The sequence below is a fragment of the Dioscorea cayenensis genome, chromosome 5, assembly GCF_009730915.1.
Source record: "Dioscorea cayenensis subsp. rotundata cultivar TDr96_F1 chromosome 5, TDr96_F1_v2_PseudoChromosome.rev07_lg8_w22 25.fasta, whole genome shotgun sequence".
Taxonomy (NCBI): Eukaryota; Viridiplantae; Streptophyta; class Magnoliopsida; order Dioscoreales; family Dioscoreaceae; genus Dioscorea; species Dioscorea cayenensis.
The window spans coordinates 29,236,371-29,248,918 of record NC_052475.1 but is presented as its reverse complement, the minus strand read 5'-3'; the positions used below and the strand labels follow the sequence as shown (position 1 = coordinate 29,248,918).

Sequence of the window (12,548 nt, the reverse complement as noted above, 5' to 3'; positions counted from 1 at the left end):
AAAATAGTTGACTCTGCTTACCGATCGAGTTCTTTTATGTAGTTTTAATTCTATATCATAATTGTTATATTTGAACATGCGGAATTGAGTTTTATTCTTTATGTAAATAGCACTTGAGTATGCAGTTACTAGCTTTACTTTTTGAAAAAGCTGGATAAACCATCTGTATGATAAAAGTGAAAGTACAAAAAGTCGGACCAAATCGATCAGTAAACTAGCTTTACTTTTAACAAGTGCAAGTTATTTTTTAGACCAATTTGACTAGCAAATAAGAAAAACAACCTTTTGCTAGATACCACATTTGTCACATTGGTTGAGATGGGTATTACAATTTCTATTACTACTCCAAGAGCAATAAAAAAGTTATATATATATATATATATATATTAATAAATGTGACAAGCGCATATACATATATGCAGTTAAGAATGTGCGCATAAGAGACAATGATGAGATGTCCATGCATCCTTGCCGAGCTAATATGGGGATTGAACTACAAGCCTCCACTACAGTTGGGAACTTGTGGCACCACTACATCAAACATTTTATAGTGGGGTCAACGCCACTAGACCAAAGGTCTCTTGGCACAAGATATATTTTTCCTTCTCTAAGCATCATATATATAATTTAGTTCAGACTTTCAAAATTTTTATTAAAGTAACAGTAATGTCACAAAGGTTCAATCAACTCTCAAGACTTTCTTACCAAAACTTTGGATTACATGAACTCAGTGGAAGTATCAATGTGATATTTAAACAAAAGGACTCTTCCAAGCCCAATTTCAGAAAAGAATGCATAAGATAGGACACTGATTCAAATCCTGATGATCAGATTGAATATCTCTCCAAATTTCATGAACATCAAACTGTATGAGCTGCTTGAATAACATTCAAATCCAAATTCTTCAGCTTCACAACAGATTCTACATGTCCTCTTAAAGTGTGTATTTCTCCTAATCTGCAAATTGAACCATTTACTGCAATAAGTCACTGGAATTCATAACAAAGGTAATATACTTGCAGCACTAATGCAAGGCATCAGATTAATCTCTTAGAACATAATCATCAAATTGTTTTTAGTGTTACTTGTGAATTTTACTATAATTGTGACGTGACAATTATTAGTACCAAACATAATACATACGATAAGTATATAGCCGGTGTGTGCATACATGCCGATTAATGTGTAACACTGTCACACCTACCTGGCAATTTCGGCTCTTCTTTTGGCCTGTTCAGCAATCATAGATGATCTCCTCCCATTGATCTCGAAGTGAAAAGATGTCTGGGTTGCTAAATTTTGCTGTGAACGCACCCATTTAGCCTCCCTCTCTTCCTTCCCATAATCTTTCTTCAAAGTAAATGCTGTCTGTTTCGAGCAACAGAGATTGTTAAAAAGAAGTGAAGGAATGTGATTGAAAAATAATGCAACACTGACCTTCCTATCGAATATCAAATCCCATGCTTCTCCGCTTAGAGCATATCTAACGGCAAACTTTATCACATCTAGGGGAATGTAGAATATAAGACTATAAATCCAGATAACACCTGCCCACCCCCAACCAATGCCTCGAATTGAAGCAAAGCTTATATGTGCATAGACAGCAATCAGAGTTGCCACCTGAAGGCAATTATGAATGATTCAGGTATTATTTGATACAGTTCTGATCATATAATTACTTGAAAACTTACCATTTGTGCAACAACAAATGCACACATTAGGAGAGTACCAGGTCTTTCCATGAACGACCAGCTCTGACTTCTTGTAACAAAAATAAGAGCCTGACTGATGATGCTAACTTGCAGGTATATAGCAGACGAAATCTCCTCTTCATTGTTGTTGAGAGATCTCACATGAAAGTGAGTCTGCCACAAGACACAAGACAAAGAATTATATGTCAAAAGAGACAACAATAACTGCAAGTTTCATGATGTCAATTGTGTTTATTATACCTCATAGAAATTGGTTTTTCTGATAGACCAATAGAATAGGACTGTAACAAGAGCAAGGTAAGTTCCTATGACAATCCCTGTCGCAAATATCTCTTTGAGCTTCCAACTGTCTGGTCTTGGAGACGGCTTCACTCGGTCCTTGGATATAGTCATTATCGTTCCTTATCAGTGGAAAAGTTTTTATTAAGCATATAATCATCGAAACACAAGAAAGGGTGAATGAATTAGACAAAGAATAGAAGAATTACCGTCATTTAGTATAGCTATAATCAAAACCATGAAGGGAGGGAAGTCATACTCCCAAATCAATGCAAGAAGCACAAAACCAAGCTGCATAAGCTGAATGTCTTAGCATGACATGTCGAAGATATTTGACAACAAAATTTCTGTTAATACTCACCACAATCCTAATGGTTATGGACACAGCATATATCTGCAAATGAGATGAAGGGATGATCATCGAATACAAGATTTTCTTATAGTATCAGTAGAATTTGAGGTGATACTCAACTGTGTAGTTCTTCATTCTTTGAAAAATTGCTCTGCTTGTCAAGACGGCACTGATAATAACACCTAGTCCCGGCTCTGTGAGGACTATATCTGCAGCACTCCTGGTGGCATCTGTAGCATCTGATACCGCTATTCCAATGTCAGCTTTCTTTAGAGCAGGGGCATCATTGACTCCATCCCCAGTCATCCCGCATATATGTTTCTTTTCTTGAAGAATTTTCACAATCTCATACTTATGTTCTGAAAGTTGAAATAAAGAGAAATTTTATAAATCAAGTTTTACTATCAATTGATCTTAGTGAAAAATGTGGTAGACTATTTGCCTACCAGGGAATACTCCAGCAAAGCCATCGGCCTTCTCGATAAGCTCATCTACAGGAAGTGCTTCATGCTCATCTTTGTTGTGACCCAATAATGATGAAGAAGGGTACATGTTTGTTCCCATGCCAAGACGTCGGCCAGTCTCCTTTGCAATAGATAGTTGATCGCCTGTGACAGAATGAGTTATTTCTCTTCAAAGCAATGCAAAACCAGTAAAGATTTAGAATGAGTGAAAACAAATTACCTGTAATCATCTTGACACATACACCTAGATTTAGAGCTTTGCGAATTGTTTCAGCACTGTCATGTCTTGGAGGATCAAATAATGGCAACAAACCGCAGAAAATCCAGGGACCTCCCACGCTTTCTTTTGATCTCTCAGGAACAGACTGAAAACTCTCATTAATCATTATGCCAATGAAACAATAAAAAAAAGAAACAAAAAAAGAAAAAAGAAACAAAATGGTGCTAGATCCTTCTGCAAACCTGATAAGCAACCCCAAGTGAACGCAGACCTCGTTCAGCAAACCTTTCAATAATCTCGTGAACTCTTGCAGCAATTTCATGCTTTTCATGGCACATATTTAGAATCTGCAGTAAAAAAATGTCAATAGAATTGAAACATTAGTTTGACACTAATCAATGTATCTTTGGCACCTGTTCTGGAGCTCCTTTGCTAGCTCTATACCAGTTACCATCAGAATCAAAGTATGTGATTGCTGTCCGTTTATCAACAGGATTGAAAGGCAGGAAATGCACTTCGGTGATGTTTGCTCGTGCCTGTAGAAAAAAAATTGCATGCATATATTTACTTTTATGCTGCATGAACTCATACAAAATAAAATGATAGTGATCTCCATGCCTCTCTTGGATCAGAGAGCATGTTAACAATGGCAGTATCAATTGCATCCTGGTTTTCCATCCTCGAAGCTCTAGCGGCAAGCAAGACAACCATGTCTCGATCCATGTCCTTGTTGAACACCTACGACAAAACAAATAAGTGTTTTTTCCCCTAAATGGAATAGTTGTATCTTGCTTCTATATTTTTACCTCAATGAGATTCTTGTCCACAGTAAGGCGATTTAGTGTCAGTGTTCCAGTTTTATCACTGCAGAGAACATCCATACCAGCCATCTCTTCAATGGCTGTCATCCTTTTGGTAATTGCACCCTGTAAATGAATATAAATTTTAGTGTGTTGCAGTGAAGAGTTTGCACACAAACCAAGTAGTGTTTCTGATATTATACCTGCTGTGAAAGACGATGAGAACCGATTGCCAAAGTAACTGATAGAACAGTAGGCATGGCAATAGGGATTCCTCCGATTAAGAGAACAAGGAGGTTGTTAATTCCATCTCTGTATGAACGATGCTGGATGGGAAACATGACAATGATTTCGAGAATCATTCCGATCGCTATTGAGCATATACAGAAATTCCCAATGGAAGTAAGAACCTGAAAAAATGATAATAAATGCAAAATTTTAAATTTATAATCATTCAGGCAGATAATTGCAGGATCAAAGAAATAGCAAACATTCTTGACCTTCTGAAAATGACCAACAACTTCAGTAGAATCAACTAAATGTGCTGCTTTTCCAAAGAAAGTGTGAACACCAGTTGCAATCACAACAGCTTGGATTTCTCCATGTTTACACGTTGAACCAGAGAATACCTGATCACCTGTCTTCTTTGTCACGGGAAGAGATTCACCAGTAAGAGCTGACTGCATCATGAACAGAAGCCATTCAGAAGAATACTCATTTGTTGTATAGTATTATGTGAACAAAATGTTTGATCACCTGATCAATCTTCAGAGGATCTCCATCAAGCAAGCGGGCATCTGCCGGTATAATATCACCAAGTTTAATGCTAATAATATCACCTGGTGCAAGAATAGAAGCATCTTGTTCTTGCCATTGGCCATCTCTGAGAACCTAACAACCGTATATGTAGTTATCATCACATTTTTCATTTATGAGTTGTATTAATTGGACTCCTATCGGTTAATCAATTTGATTAAAACATCTAGCTTACCTTTGCTTTTGGCGCTAGGTGAGCCATAAGCGCTGCAGCGGCATTACCAGCATTGTTTTCCTCAATGAAACTTATTGTTGAATTGAGAATCAGCAAGCAAACAATCCCCACAAAGTCTTGCCAATCCGGACCCTCACCCTGAGAAACAGAACATGATACAGTTAAAGGAAGAACATTTAAGGATTCGATGATAAAATCAATGCTCTGAAAGAACTTACTCCACCATTTGCAAGAACAATTGCCATCAATGCTGCAGCTTCCATGACCCATGACAAAGGATTCCACATGAAACCGAGAAACTTCAAAACTTTGTTCTCCTGAATTCCAATTAAATTACATAAAGTCCATCAATAGCTTTGATGAACAGAAACTTAAGAATAAGAACTTTTACCGGCTTCTCCTCCAGTTTGTTTGGCCCAAAAAGCGACAACCTTGCTTCAGCATCGGCACTTGAAAGACCATCTTGTGAAGTTCTCAGTAACCTAAATACTTCATCCAGTGGTAGTCTCTCCTGTAAATCAAACCAAACAAAAACTCTTGAACCTTGAGCATTTCCACATACAACTCATGTACTTACCAAATCAATAGTCTCCCGACTAAAATTCTCGGGATGAAGCAAAGGTTTCTCCAATTCATCCATTGCCAAAGATGCTCCTTCATCATTAACAACATGAATTCCAGGAAAATATAATCAGAGAAGATGCAATTGCTTGTGTGACATGAAAACAAGCGTAAATTCAGTGAAATCACAGCAATATACTTACAACTGAGGAAGAGACGCCGGAGCTATTCATCCAAGTGCTTGTTCTTGAGGGATTCTATGATATCTTAAAGGATGGTTGTCAATGTTGGCCAACGAGTCTCGGGGAGGGATGGTGGTTTGAATGTTCGTTGGAGCCATTGCGCGCCTTAGCGCGCGAGTGCCCCCGGCTCCAACGGCTATTCAATGCTCAACGGTCATACCTAACTCTCTTCCTAACCATATTTTTAATGGTTAGCCCCTTAAAAAGTTTTAAAATTACTCAGCTTCTCTTTTCATATATATATATATATATAGATATATATATATATATATATATATGAGAAAAGAGTATCTGTGGACGTTCATAAGAACGTCCGGCAAGCACAGTACCAATTAAGGTGCTACAATGAGACATAATTAAGGGTTAGTTGAGTTGATTCACTTTTTACTATGCTACTATTCATAAGCTATAGCAACATTCGTAGATTTCGATTCTACGAGTGTGAATAGATGATTGAAGCTCTATATATATATAAGCAAAGGTTTCTCCAATTCATCCGTTACGAGCACTATATATATTAGGGACGTACACGCAAGTTGGGAATTAATCATCAAACCGACGAACCCTCAGTCAAGGACGAAAGCTTGGGCTGTGAGATTGCACTTACAACAGGTGGTCTGTTATCATTATTAATTCAACACGTCTTGAACTCGAGATCGTTTGATTGTCTCATCCTCGTTTTCGTAATAAGGCCAAGTACCGCTGGCCTATGAGCCATTTGATTTTTCATGTATATTTGACCAACATAATATAAATTTTCACTTTCCAAAAATACTCTTTTTGGGCAAAAATGGTTAGCTTCTTCTCTATTTGCCTGAGATCAAAAGTCTTTTATCCCAAAAGTTTCTTCTTTTTGCTTCTTTTAGCCTGATTTTTATTGAAGTATTTATTTGAAACTAAACAAAGAGCAAGCAGGAGATGAGAGTTATTGTTTGGGAGTCATATCATATAAGAATTATAAATAAATGAGAGTGATACACAAAATGTTAACTAAATAAATAAACAATCTTAACAATCATAATAATCTGAATTGCCAATTGTTAAAAAATACATACAATTTCTCCATATGACTCATAAATATATTATATACATGCAGACAACACCAACAAGTACAAATTAAGAGACCAAGTAGTGAAACTCAAAACCAGAACAAAGGCAACATCATAAACACAACTAGAACCCATCTCCAAAGCATCTTCTTCACCCCATGAAAACCTTCACCACTCCCATTAGGATGCACACGATTCCTAGGAGGAGGGGGGCTAACCTCACGACTACTCAAATCAATCATAATCTCAAACCTACACTTCCCCTGTGAAGGATCAACCTGAGTGATCATTGTGAGATTAGAAAACTCACAAGCTGCCTTCTGTTGATCAGCAGTCTGATAAAACTGATTGAATGCGTATGAGTAATTACTCCTCAAATCCAAACCATTACATGTTGATCCAGCTCCAAGACTAGTGCAATCTGCGTACGTGCATGCATAGTTCACGGCACCGGGGATGTTTGGGTCAGTCGCACTGGCGGACGGAGACATGACACACCACTGGCGATCTAAGTACTTCACGCCTTTGGCCGGCACTATGTTCTGCCCGTCGGCCAGTGAAAGAGAATACTTTACAGTGCCATCATAGAAGAAGAGTCCCCAGTGGCGTTCGAAGTCTCCGGGTTGGATGCTCTTGATGTCTTCATCGATAAGGCCGAACAAGTAGATGTCCGGTGAAGAAGGTCGCTTCGGCGTCCCTTTGCCTTGTATGATGCGGTTTAATAGACCCTACAAAATATATATTCAAGTCTGTATTCATATTTACTAAATTAACCGATATGAGATTATTATCATTTTATTTGCATATACCTGATTGAATTTGCGTGCATATTCAATGTTTGCATTGGAGTTGCCATCGGTAGGCCAGCCAATCTCACCGACTATAATAGGCATTGAGGCAAAGCCATTCTTCTCAAGGGCCCAGACTAAGGTATCATAGTTGGCCTCAAAGACGTTCGAGTAGGAGATAGGACCATCGACAACAGGAGAGTTCGTACCAGAGAAGAAGGCATAATCAACCGGGAAGTGAGGATCGGCGTAGAGGGAGAGGAAAGGGTATATGTTGATGGTGAGGGGAGCCGCATTATCTTGGAGGAAGCTAACAATGGAGAGCATTGCATCATGGATGTCAGAGCGGAAATCACCACCGGAAGGGAGACCAGTGGCAGTTTGATAAACATCGGCATTCAAGGGGACAGTAACTTTTACTTGACGGGAGAGTCCGGCCTTGATCAATGCTGCTTGAACGTTCTGTAAGGCGGGAAATGTTGTTTGCTGGTACATTCCTTTGTAGGTCGTTAAAAACGGTTCATTACCTACCGCTACATATCTGGAGATGTATAAGATAATATACTAATATGTCTAACTAGCAAAAGGTTGGAAAGAGTTCAGTAATGGTAAGTATGTACCTAATATCAACACCGTATTGGGAGATGTAGTTGGAGACATTCTGCATGACCCATTGCTCGGCAGCACTAACACTGCTGGCGATCGAGGCGAGGAAGTCATTCGGGATGCCAATCATGACCTGAATGCCAGACTTACCAAGGGCTCGGAGCGGGCCAGGCTCAGCCTCGAAAAGCTTGACCTTGTCAAAACCATTGTCCCTCAGCAGGTTAACCACAATCTTTGGTGGGAGAGGATGTGAGGACTTGAGCCCCCAATTCACTGCCAGACCTTCAGCAACAATGGCATGAGAGACTAGCAGAAAGTATAAGAGAAATTGGAGACCCATGTTCATTCTTTCTTTCATTCTTTTTGTTGTGAGGATCAGAAGAGATGAAAGTGGCTTTATATGGAAAGCTTGGAATTGTTTTGGGAGGGAAACGTATGGCAAAGAGATTCAACAAAGAATTGAATTCTTTTTTAGGATTGGAAACCGGGGAAGCCATGTTTTGGCTATCAAGTTAGAAGCTGATTCATGGAATGAGAAGGAAGGAAACGGGGTGTTTTTATTTGATACCTTCCCTTCATGAATCGTTATCAAGTGTTTTTTTTAAAAAAAAATAAATAAACAACCGTTTACAATACCAAGAAACAAAGTGATTTTTTATAATACAATCACAATTTGATAATAAAACAGTGAGTTGTGTATCGTTTCCACATAATGTAGACTGTTAAAAACAAATAACTCCCACATGATGGGTAATCAAGCATTCAAATGTTCTTGTATGATGATGCCATAGGTGCCACCCAAGAAAATGCTGATGACTACCAAATTTTCTCACCTTTCTGCAATTTCCTGCATCATTCACCTGTAAAAGAAATAATTTCATATGCTCCATGGAACTTTTCAACATAATGCAAAATCAATTCATAGATGAGACAGCAGAGATGTAATCGCATTTATCGGCTCTGTGAACCAATAGCAAGTATGAGACACAGATTCCTATCAGTATGCGAAACATCAGATAATGATTTGATTTCAGCCTAATCATAGCATCACCGGTCAATGCATTCCGCTACCGTTGACGTGGCATTAGGCTAATGGCAAATGAAATTTATCACAATATTACAAAAATGAACAAAGCCCTCAGAGACCCGTTTAAAATCACACAAGCAGGCTGCACTACCCTAAATCCAACATACTTCATATCCTCAATCTCAACTACCAAGTATTTGCAAACACCTGAATTGGAGTTTAAACACTGAAGTTAAAATAGAAGTGAAGATGGAGGAGAAAGGGAGATACAGCAACAGCTTTTACAGGTGTCATACGGCACTTCCTATCGTGAGGGATGTTTCATCATAGGGCAACCAATCAGTAACCGACAATACACAAAAATATAACTCTAAAAGGTCAGTCACAAGTAGATGCATATGGGGCCCAAAATATATGAAATCAGAACTAAATCAGCAAACATGATTTGTAATTATAAAAAAGCAACAAACCTTTATAAAATGCGATCAAAAGAAAAGAAGTCAGACCTTTGAATTACCAAGACTGCTTGCAAATACAAACTTTCAGCTGAGATGCAACTGGGAAAAGAAATTAACCAATAATTATTCTATATCAAACTCCATCATCCCACCAACTAGTGACATTTCATCAAAACGAAAAACAAGAATGAAACACAATTTTATCAAAAGACAAATTTAGAGAAAAAAAGACATAAAACTATGGCTTATCAACCTCAGCTGGTAATTCCAACTGCTATGAATGAATCATCATGGATACAAAAACACAATTCATACACCCTTGACAGGAAACATAGCTGGAACTTGAAAATCCATTAAAAAATAAGGCCATAAATTCCAATCCTCCACCCTACCAACACCCAATAGTTTGAATGGATTTCACTAATTGAGAACAGTAATAGGATGTTAGAGAAATCACCACATGATGTTCAAACAGCTTCAGCTTCTGTATAAGTGACATAAAGCAATATATATTATCTATAGGAATAGCATTCACATGGGCAGCAATAATGGTAAAGTTAGAGATGACAAACATCAAGTGAAAACATGATCAAGGCAAACATAACCATCCCCATTCAAGGATATGAATCAACAAATCATTGAAGAAAATTGAGCAAGTAATGAGATTATAAATGCCTCAATTCGAGAGAGAACCCAATTGGAACTTCAGACAACATAACCAAAGTCTCCAGCAGCCACAAGATCAACAGTTAGAGCTCAAAATTTGTAAAAACAAAGGCTGTGACTTCATCAGTACCTGAACCACATCACATCATCTAAAGGAGAAATAAAATGGCCTTAAAAACAATAGAAGTGTAATCGCAGGAAACGGCCCCATGAATCAAATGCAAATATGATCCATAGATTCCTATCAATATGCGAAACATTAAGAAATAACTTGATATCAGCCTAATCATAGCATCACAAGTCATTGCATGGAGCTACAGGTGACGTGGCATTAGGCTTATAGAAGTAAATGGATTGCGGAATATATATTGCAGTCTTAATCCATCACATCCGAGAGAACCTATGCAAAACACTGTTCAAACAAGCAGAAGCTTGCGGTTATCAAAACAAACCAGAATCCCACGATAGAAATCATTACTCATATACACAAAAGACAAGAAAAATTCAAACCATCCTTTAAATAATAAACTTGACAGCAAGAAAAATAAGCCTCAGACAGCCAGATTGGTTTTCATCACACTGGTTTCTCAACCTCAGCTGGTAATTCCAACTTTGATAATTATTCCTCACAGGCTTATTTTTGCTTCATTGTTCTTTATGCGAAGTTTAAGACCAGACATTCGCCAATCACTCAGAATAAAACTTAGGAGAACAATTAAAAAATTCGAAAACTAAAAGGCCACTAAATGTGATAGCTAAAATGCTCATCATGGATCAAGATTGCAACTTTACACTTCAAGAAAAAAAAATACTACCTTAACAAAAGAAAAAACAGGCAATGCCTGTAAAATAGCTTACCATGATTGCAAGAATCCATGTCCAGCGCAAAGTTAGCAATTTATACTTTAAGACACAACAAAATGAATCATTCACGCACAAATTAGTACAGCGATCAATAAAACGACATACAGGGGAAAAAATGAAGAATACCTTAGAATGACTGCATCAATGCATGTAAAACACCAAGTTCGGATATTTACAATTCAAGATACAACAAACATGATCACTTATTCTCAGAAACTAGATAAACAAAAAAACACAAAAAAGAACAGACTTAGAAGAGGAAGATCATGGGTGTATACCCATACAAATGCACCATATTTACAGTAAAAAAAGTATCAACAAAAGCATACAAAGCCAATGCAGACTCAGGAGGAATTCTCAGAGACCCGTTTAAAATCACACGCACAACTGACCATACCACCCACAAAGAACCAATCTTTACCTCTAACACATGGATAGAGAGATAAAAGAAGGTCTTGGGCTGGCATGAGAGCAGCTGCTGTATAAGTGTCATACGGCACTTCCTATCTTGAGGTCGTTTCCTCATCACAGAGTTCATCCATGTATGGATTTTGAATCAAAAAACAACAACAAAAACAGACTTTGCTTGAATTCAAACAACACGCAAATCAAACCAAAAAAGAATGGAAAAAAAAAAAATTTAACATAGAATGACCGATCAAAGAAGAAGAAGAAGACCGAACCAAGCAACGACGGCTGAAGCCGCCGCGAACCCTAGATAGGGTTTCTCAACCTTGGAGCCCCTCTTATATAGACCACACGAATGCTCCCAATGGGCCACTAAGGCTACGGCCCAACACATATAGGCCCGATATTATGCTAGCTATACTTTTTTTTTTCAGAAAATAAATGATGACAACAAAAAAAAGTAGAATATTATTATATGTTAAAATACTCAAGAAAATGTTGAGAAATATTTCCTGCTAGTTATGTTTCCAAAAAATCATTTGTTTATATTTTTTATAAAATATTTTTCTCTGTTTATGTTCCTATATAATTAAAAATCATTTTTTTTGGTTGACAAAGTCAATTTAAAATTTTTTTAAAAAAAGTATACTCCTGTTTTAAATTTTTATCTCCCTGAATAAGTAAAAATAAAAAAGTACAAATAATTAAATTTAATGCAAAATCTTTTAATTGATTTTTTTTATCATAAGGTCATACAACAGCAAATAAAGATTTGTGTTCGTGTGGTGTGTATATATGGATATGCTTTCTACATGGGAACATTAACAATTATTCATTTTATAGGGCATAAATTATCTTCAAATTAGTATCAAAAAAACCTATTGGAGTAGCACATGGCACTAAATATAGTAGAATGATACCTTGACTAACCATGTATGAAACTATGAAACTTTCAGCTGCAAAGGTAATACACAGGCACACAGCATTCAATGGCTATCTTTGTTAGACATGGGTTTTCAGTTTCTAGAGATATGCTAAAAAAACTCGTTTCTTTTTATTTT

General features: G+C 37.2%; 2 protein-coding genes and 5 non-coding genes across 7 annotated transcripts; all 7 read right to left on the bottom strand.

Moving 5' to 3' along the window:
* Positions 1-619: 619 nt before the first annotated feature.
* LOC120261353 (ATPase 10, plasma membrane-type) lies at positions 620-5,689 on the bottom strand. The gene is made up of 22 exons (XM_039269217.1): positions 5,583-5,689; positions 5,396-5,472; positions 5,210-5,329; positions 5,037-5,135; positions 4,819-4,956; positions 4,584-4,718; positions 4,328-4,507; positions 4,031-4,237; positions 3,834-3,953; positions 3,646-3,765; positions 3,441-3,563; positions 3,270-3,374; positions 3,028-3,172; positions 2,790-2,951; positions 2,464-2,702; positions 2,353-2,385; positions 2,201-2,282; positions 1,953-2,113; positions 1,692-1,865; positions 1,438-1,620; positions 1,205-1,368; positions 620-957 (listed from the first exon to the last, which is right to left on the bottom strand). Exons 2-22 carry the CDS (start codon positions 5,456-5,458, stop codon positions 861-863), a joined length of 2,850 nt encoding a protein of 949 aa, XP_039125151.1. The 5' UTR covers positions 5,459-5,472; positions 5,583-5,689; the 3' UTR covers positions 620-860.
* Positions 5,690-6,629: 940 nt separating this feature from the next.
* LOC120261356 (glucan endo-1,3-beta-glucosidase 5) lies at positions 6,630-11,809 on the bottom strand. The gene is made up of 3 exons (XM_039269219.1): positions 8,079-11,809; positions 7,480-7,999; positions 6,630-7,398 (listed from the first exon to the last, which is right to left on the bottom strand). Exons 1-3 carry the CDS (start codon positions 8,420-8,422, stop codon positions 6,760-6,762), a joined length of 1,503 nt encoding a protein of 500 aa, XP_039125153.1. The 5' UTR covers positions 8,423-11,809; the 3' UTR covers positions 6,630-6,759.
* On the bottom strand, positions 9,002-9,155 carry LOC120262702. Its single transcript, XR_005536958.1, has one exon. It is a non-coding gene; the product is annotated as a small nucleolar RNA snoR2/U65 (small nucleolar RNA).
* LOC120262693 lies at positions 9,198-9,425 on the bottom strand. Its single transcript, XR_005536950.1, has one exon. It is a non-coding gene; the product is annotated as a small nucleolar RNA Z112 (small nucleolar RNA).
* Positions 10,400-10,553, bottom strand: LOC120262700. The gene has a single exon (XR_005536957.1). It is a non-coding gene; the product is annotated as a small nucleolar RNA snoR2/U65 (small nucleolar RNA).
* Positions 10,759-10,851, bottom strand: LOC120262696. The gene has a single exon (XR_005536953.1). It is a non-coding gene; the product is annotated as a small nucleolar RNA snoR77Y (small nucleolar RNA).
* LOC120262692 lies at positions 11,432-11,614 on the bottom strand. The gene has a single exon (XR_005536949.1). It is a non-coding gene; the product is annotated as a small nucleolar RNA Z112 (small nucleolar RNA).
* Positions 11,810-12,548: the final 739 nt, after the last annotated feature.

What these genes read in the sequence shown, in the direction of transcription:
- LOC120261353 (XM_039269217.1), bottom strand. Translation starts at nt 5,458, where the DNA reads ATGGATGAATTGGAGAAACCTTTGCTTCATCCCGAGAATTTTAGTCGG. An exon ending in TATAGCTATACTAAATGACG is followed by an intron (nt 2,114 to 2,200) that starts GTAATTCTTCTA and finishes TCCACTGATAAG; the next exon opens with GAACGATAATGACTATATCC. An exon ending in CATTTGTTGTTGCACAAATG is followed by an intron (nt 1,621 to 1,691) that starts GTAAGTTTTCAA and finishes AATTGCCTTCAG; the next exon opens with GTGGCAACTCTGATTGCTGT.
- LOC120261356 (XM_039269219.1), bottom strand. Translation starts at nt 8,422, where the DNA reads ATGAAAGAAAGAATGAACATGGGTCTCCAATTTCTCTTATACTTTCTG. An exon ending in CAATACGGTGTTGATATTAG is followed by an intron (nt 8,000 to 8,078) that starts GTACATACTTAC and finishes ATACATCTCCAG; the next exon opens with ATATGTAGCGGTAGGTAATG. An exon ending in ATGCACGCAAATTCAATCAG is followed by an intron (nt 7,399 to 7,479) that starts GTATATGCAAAT and finishes TATATTTTGTAG; the next exon opens with GGTCTATTAAACCGCATCAT.